This window comes from Oncorhynchus keta, chromosome 25 (assembly GCF_023373465.1).
Source record: "Oncorhynchus keta strain PuntledgeMale-10-30-2019 chromosome 25, Oket_V2, whole genome shotgun sequence".
Lineage (NCBI taxonomy): Eukaryota > Metazoa > Chordata > Actinopteri > Salmoniformes > Salmonidae > Oncorhynchus > Oncorhynchus keta.
In genome coordinates, this window is record NC_068445.1 from 9260631 (window position 1) to 9267816 (window position 7186).

General features: G+C 44.7%; 1 protein-coding gene across 4 annotated transcripts; it reads right to left on the reverse strand.

Moving 5' to 3' along the window:
* Positions 1–407: 407 nt before the first annotated feature.
* Positions 408–5170, reverse strand: si:ch211-214j8.12 (uncharacterized protein LOC100000539 homolog). 4 transcript variants are annotated; one of them, XM_035735582.2, is made up of 6 exons: positions 4990–5170; positions 4653–4763; positions 4094–4447; positions 3780–3946; positions 1868–3021; positions 408–1557 (listed from the first exon to the last, which is right to left on the reverse strand). In XM_035735582.2, exons 3-6 carry the CDS (start codon positions 4326–4328, stop codon positions 1176–1178), a joined length of 1938 nt encoding a protein of 645 aa, XP_035591475.1. In that variant the 5' UTR covers positions 4329–4447; positions 4653–4763; positions 4990–5170; the 3' UTR covers positions 408–1175. The 4 variants fall into 4 exon arrangements, with proteins under 4 accessions (XP_035591475.1, XP_035591474.1, XP_035591473.1 ...); XM_035735581.2 differs by having other exon boundaries at positions 4653–4769; XM_035735580.2 differs by having other exon boundaries at positions 4094–4424; positions 4990–5169.
* Between the last annotated feature and the right edge of the window lie 2016 nt (positions 5171–7186).

A 7186-nucleotide genomic window follows, 5' to 3' on the forward strand; every position in this document is an offset into this window, starting at 1 on the left:
ATGATAATATATATTAGAAAGTTGGTGGTTCGAGCCCTGAATGCTGATTGACTGAAAGCCATGGTATATCAGACTGTATACCATGGGTATGACAAAGCATTTATTTTTACTGCTCTAATTATGTTGGTAACCAGTTTATAATAGCAATAAGGCTCCTCAGGGGTTTGTGATATATAGCCAATATACCACGGCTAAGGCCTGTGTCCAGGCACTGCGTTGCATCGTGCATAAGAACAGCCCTTAGCCATGGTATTTGGCCGTATACCACACCCCCTCGGGCCTTATTGCTTAATTCTACAACAGGGGCAGACACCTAGATTCAGCCGCAGGCCGATCCTTGTCGAAGTGGATGGTCAGGAGGCCGGAACATAATGATAATAATTTGTACACTGCAAATTGACCACAACTAAGCCCAAAAAGATTGTATTTGAAAATAAATAAATTCACACTTTGATTACATTGAGACACGATCACATGCAGTGCCTTCAGAAAATATTCATACTCCTTGACTTATTCAACATTTTGTTGTTACAGTCTGAATTCAAAATGTTTTTTTTATATTTTTATCTCACCCTTCTACACACAATACCCTTAAATGAAAAAGTTCATGTTTTTAGAAATGTTTGCAAATGTATTAAATACAGAACTCTCATTTACATAAGTCTTCAAACCCCTGAGTCAATTCATGTTAGAATCATCTTTGGCAGCGATTACAGCGGTGAGTCTTTCTGGGGAGGTCTCTAGAAGCTTTGCACAATATTTGCACATTGTTCTTGAAGAAAAATATTCAAGCTCTGTCAAGTTGGTTGTTGATCATTGCTAGACAGCCATTGTCAAGCTGACTTAAATCAAAACTCTAACTAGGCCACTCCAGTGTATATTTGGCCTTATGTTTTAGGTTATTGTCCTGCTTAAAGGTGATGTCGTCTCCCAGTGTCTGTTGGAAAGCAGACTGAACCAGGTTATCCTCTAGGATTTTGACTGTGCTTAGCTCTATTCTGTTTATAAAAATAAAAAAACGTCCTAGTTTTTGCCGATGACAAGCATACATATAACATGATGCAGCCACCACCATGTTTGAAAATATCAAGAGTGGTACTAAGTGATGTGTTGGATTTGCCCCAAACACAGTATGTGTAAATGAGGGTGCCCCTGCCTGGCAGATGTAAAGCACATCATGTCCAGGTGATAGTGATACAACGTTGCCTCCTGGTGGCTGTCCTCTGCAGCTGCCTCATGTTGTCCAGGCTCACTGCCCAGCAGCCTCTCAGGTCCAGGCTGCTCAGACGCCTGTTGATGGTCATCAGGCCCGACGCCGTCTCCATGGAAACGTCACTGCGGACAAGGCTGAGGTGGCATAGTTGTTGTAGTGGAGGGCTGTTGGGTCGGGCGGCGGGGCGCTTCAGAAGCTTCTGGAACACAGGCTCCAGCGGACAAGGCACTGCCACCAGAGAGACCCTCTCCAGGAGGGGAGAGCCGGATAGTACGCTCCACAGCGCCCTCCCCAGAGACCTCCAGGACATGACGGTCTTCATCTGGCGCTGGTCATAGGAGAAGCTGGAGGAGAGAGAGACAGATGAGCACTGAACAGGATATCACAACTTCAATGGGAAGAGATATACAGAAGCTTAAACAATGGTGCAACACCATAGCGGGAGCGGGCGGGGTGCTTACATCCTGGGGAAGTCAACACTAAATACAGATATCCAGAGGTTTCAGGGGATCGCATGACCCACTCACCAAGACAGGACCTGTGGAGAAAATGACTGGGGATTCCCAGCTGTCATGTGGCCCATTGAGTCGTACCTATGACGCCCTACAGAGAGAGCATAGCGAGTTAACTGTATTTGTACAGCAGTTGACCTACTTTAGGGAGAGAGAGCACAGTTGTGGTAGACAGGGTAGATCCCTGTCCTCGTCCTCCTCGTCCTCCTCTTCCTCCTGGGGGGCTAAAGGAGGCTCAGCGTGGATGACGAGGCTCCTCAGCCTGGGACAGGCGTGGAGGAGCTCCAGCATGGCTGTCTGAGAGCTGGTTCTTACCCCTTCCAGGGTGAGAGAAACCAGGGAGCCCTTCATAGCACGCAGGGCAGGTAGCAGCTCATCCAGGGGCCCTGTGAAGCGCACAGAGAGTCCCCTCAGCTGGCCTGCCCACCTGGCCAGGCCTGCAGCCAGACAAGACCCCTGGCTAGGCCCACCCTCCTCACAGTCCAGTGATATAGAGCGCAGCTCGGGGCAAAGCTGACTTACAGCCTCCAGAGTCCCACCAGACATGCCCTGCGCCTCCCTTAGACGTAAAGTAAAGCCCTCACCCCCTGCCCCCTCCACTCCCTCTTCTCTTCCTTTCTCAACACTGTCTTCTTCTATTTCCTTCCTTGTTCTCATCTGGGCGTCACCTCTTCCACCTCCAACTCCCCTTGTCTCCTCACCTGTACCCTCATCCTCACTCTCACCCTCACTCGCCCACGAGAAACGGTTGTCATTTTCCTCCTCTTCAATTTCCTCCACATCCGCTCCTGATATCTCGCCTGTGTCTGTGGCCCTCCCACTCTGCCTCCTCTCCCTCCACACCTCCCAGAGACTGGGCAGCCCCTCATTGGTCGTGAGCTCCTCAGTCCCTCCGAACCCCCTGCTGTGTATGAGGCCACAGGCCTCCCCCAGGCCCTCCATTGCCACTCTCTCCAGCCACGGCAGGGAGAGCAGGAGGAAGGCCACGGCAGCCACCCCGTCTCCATCCCCCTCCCCAAAGCCCACATCCAGAGCCAGCAGGCTGCTGAGGTGGGGTGGGGAGGTGCAGGAGGAACCTCTCAGGCAGAGCAGGCCTGCGGGGGGCAGGAAGTGGCAGCGGGACACGTCGAGGTGGCGCAGCGCGGGGCAATGGCGGGCAACCACCTCCACAACCTGTCTGTCACAAGGGGTGCCAGCCAGAGAGAGGGAGCGCAGGGAAGGCAGACAACCCAGCAGGTCACACTGGACATGGGCAGACACCTGCTGGGCTCCAGAGAGGTCCATGGAATGCAGGCTCTGAGGGAGATAGGGAGAACCCATGCATACAGTGAGCTCCAAAAGTATTGGGACAGTGACACATTTAATGTTGTTTTGGTTCTGTACTCCAGCACTGAGTGACGATGAGTGAGAAAGTTAGAGGGATACATTTCATACTCTCCCAGAAACGCTAACCTCCCCTGTTATTGTCATGGTGAGAGGTTAGCAGCATGTCTTAGGGTTATGATATTTGTGCGTCTAACTTTCTCACTCATCATTATTTACGATTAATTCAGGATTATCCGTAATCATGGTAGCATCCAAATTAATGTAGAAGTGTTGCTAAATATTATATTCTTACTTACAATATAAGTGACTGCAAAATGACAATAGATTATTTACAATTAATTTCTATTGGGCACAAAATAATCTGAAGCACAACCAAAACAAACAGCAAATGCATCCAACAAGTTTGTAGAGTCACAAGCTTGATGTAATCATTGCGTGCTAGGAATATGGGACCAAATACTACATTTTTGTCCCAATACTTTTAGTCCCATAAAATCGGGGGACTATATACAAAGTGCTGTCTTTTCTAAATGGTTTACCCGATATTGATGAAAATACCCCCAAATTAAAGTTGACAGTCTGTACTTTAACCTCCGTAATTATATAATTTCAAGTCCAAGGTGCTGGAGTACAGAGCCAAAACAAAAAATGTGTCACTGTCCCAATACTTTAGGAGCTTACTGTAACACATACTATAAATTATAAGGGGGACCAAAGCCTGTCCTAACCTGGCAGCGAATCCCGATGAGGGTGCAGAGGCTGGGGGTGACCAGAGCAGAGTGGCCCCCAAGAGATAGGATTCTGAGCTGAGGGATCAACAGGAGGTGTAGTGCCGCACGGGACAACTCACACCTGGAGGACAGGACAGACAGGAGCTCCTCTACCAGCTCAGCCGCTAGAGAAAGAGACAGACAGAGAGGGGACACAGACACACACACACTTTTACCAGTAACTAGTGGACTAATCATATGCACATTTACAAATGACCAGCAATGGCATCATATACATACACAATCCCTTCCAGTTCCTATGACAGACTCACGCAGCAGGGTGAAGGGGCCCATGACATATCTGAAGAAGTACTGATCCATGTATTTGTCAGCGTAGTCTTTGACCCACACTTCCTTCATGTTCTCCGCCAAGTTCCACAGACAAAGCTGGGTCAGTCGGGGAGGATGATCATCATCCTCCTCCCATCTTCCTCGTCCTCTAATCTTCCTCTTTCTCACTACCAGTTTCACAGCCCTGGGCTCCACCATGGAACGGAATAGAGGCATCTCCAACTCTCAGCTGGCGTCTCGCTGGTTCATGGATCAATGTAGTCTACAGTACTGGCACCATTGTGTCCTTGCAGGTATGGAAAATATATGCAGCTGAAGGGCAGAGAATAATAACACTGTAATAAAGAGAGTAATAACATTGTAATAAAGAGTTATAACATTGTAATAAAGAGAGTAATAACATTGCAATAAAGAGAGCAATAACATCGTAATAAAGCTACAGTCTACAGTTCACACACAGTAAAAATAAAGGTTAATTACAAAAATTAAATGTTTCACATATTTGAAATATAATAAAACTTAGGAGTTCGGCTGACATACATTTTTCTCAGCAACCCTTGAGCCAGGGGGAGGCGAAGGGGGACATCCGTATTGTTGAAAGTACCAAGTAGGTCGGACCTACTGTTGAATTTACCTTAAAAGGTTTATCAGCTGTACCTTAAAATAACAACCTTTGATTTAGGGGTGTCGTTGCCAACAAACTGCACATGAACACAACATAGACCAAACGTACTATCGCCATTAACAGTTTATTTGTGGGTGCGAAATTGGATGCAACACTGTCAGATCTACTTTATTGTTTACTTAGACAACAGCTTAACTCGCACTATTTTTTTTTAAGCTGAAAACAGGCAATACAATATTCTTTCCAATTTACCGTTTATTTCCTGGTGTTAGAATCCGACTGTAGGTGTTCGGGTCCGGGGCGTTGACATCGGGTGAGGAATTATGGGGAACGTTCAAGAAACCCAACCGTTAGTGTATAAAACGGATGTTGATGCGTCTAGCTCAGTCTATAATCTATCACACATATACATACATTTGTATGTTGCATAAGAAGAACATTTATTTATAGTGACGTCCTATGTTTATTTGTTATTGTACACACAAATAGGTATAGAGGCTACATTTATCCTAGTTCCTAAGTACGCTTCATACCTCTTTATCTTGAGGAATTGGTACAAAATAATTTAAATATAAATGGTATAACATCCAATGTTGATAGGTATTAGGATGTTAAAAACTCTAAGTGTATTTCAAAATACTGTATGTAGGCCTATAGGAGATTATATTTACATTGAAATAATCAAACTAGTCCCAGCAGTTGTAATCAAAATGTTATGTGCTTGATTTCCTCTCTGGATCAATGAGCTCAGTCCCTCGATCAGCAGAACGGAGCGGTATCGTGTGTAAAGGGGGTTAAATTCACATCTCATTTTATTTGTCACATGCGCCGAATACCGAATTTACAGTGAAATGTTTACAAAAACACAATAGCACAATTGGTTACGGGATCGTAAACCGGCTGTCATCTCCTTCATCGCCATTCTTCTTCAAGTTAACCTCCACTGTACGATTGCCCCATACTGGTCTCAACCAGTGATCCTCTGCTTCGCACTGATAACATGTACAGCATGTGCCAACATGTACAAAAATTAAATAGAAATGCCATGTGTAACGGACTTATGAACATATCGTGACAGCCCTCTTTGACAACTTTCCAACGGGTTGAGCCACCCAAACGGTACCAATTGGACTGCTCCATCCGTGACATTTCAAGCTTGTTGTGGAGTGAGCTTACGATATGTTCTTAACTCCGTTAAACGTTTTATTTTGGAACATATTCTGCACATGTTATCAGTCACATAAAGCCTACCTAACAGGTAAGGTACATACACTGACAATCAGTGCTTAAATGTGCAAATCGGGAGGCTACGGAACAAAAAGTGAGCGCGAAAGGGGTGTGACCTGGGGAGCTGAAGTACTCGTAGGCAAGGCATACATTATTATATATATTTTTTAACATCGCATTACCGTAGTGGCATAGAGCAGTAGAGGCACTTACAAAACTTGCGTACATGGGTAACATTTTTTAGTAGCCTAGGGGTCCGGGAAAAATGTGGCCTTTTATAAACGCATTTCATGCAATTATATATAATTTTACAACCGAGGTAAAACCAGTTTCAGGTTGGATATTCGCCTGTAGTTTTACTTACGTCTAACAACAGCAGTTAGGTACCGTCAACATAGTGACAAATCAAATTTTTCTCATTTCAATAGCTCTTTAACCATTACTCCTAAAACTTTAAAAACTGGTTCTTGATAACCCGATGGCATACACATTTTGCACACACTTTTTTAATGTCTCGCACTATTTAAAATTATTTATTTACATTTTTGAATTTCAATAGTTCTTTGGTCATGACCTACTGACTTCAACAAGGTTCAGAATGTACACTCAGTGGGCCTACATATTGCACACCCTTTAGTTTGTCCATTTTCATCTCACACGTTTTTACATGAATTTTTCAAACAAACATTCTAATTTCAAGAGCTCCTTGGTCATGTGACCTACTGACTTCAAACAAAGTTCAGAATGTCCACTGACTACTCTTGTATAGTCAATGTACTATAGTTATTCCATTGTACTGGATCTAATACATAAACATTTTACATCCATTCATACTTGTATATTTTTTTATGAAATACTATGAAAAACTCTCTTGGCTGCAAGAGAGTAATCCAAAAGGCACATACACACCTCTTGACTTTCAATTGGCACCCTTGACCTGTATGTATTCTCTCCTGATTGGTCTCCGTGGTGCTTAGTCAATGGAACTCCTTTGCCGGCCCCATCGTAAAGTTTTTACACAGTCTGACTAAGTGCCAGAGGTATGAGGAGAGACATCCTCCTTTGTATGTATGGGAACAAATATTTCCTAACACGTAGGATCCTATTCTTGGACAGTTTTACTAATTACTGTCCATGAGTAACCTCAACCTTGTGGGTCTGTGGGTGTTTGAGCCAACTCAATTCTACCACTGACTAGTCTCTCATGCCCCTATGAACAAGG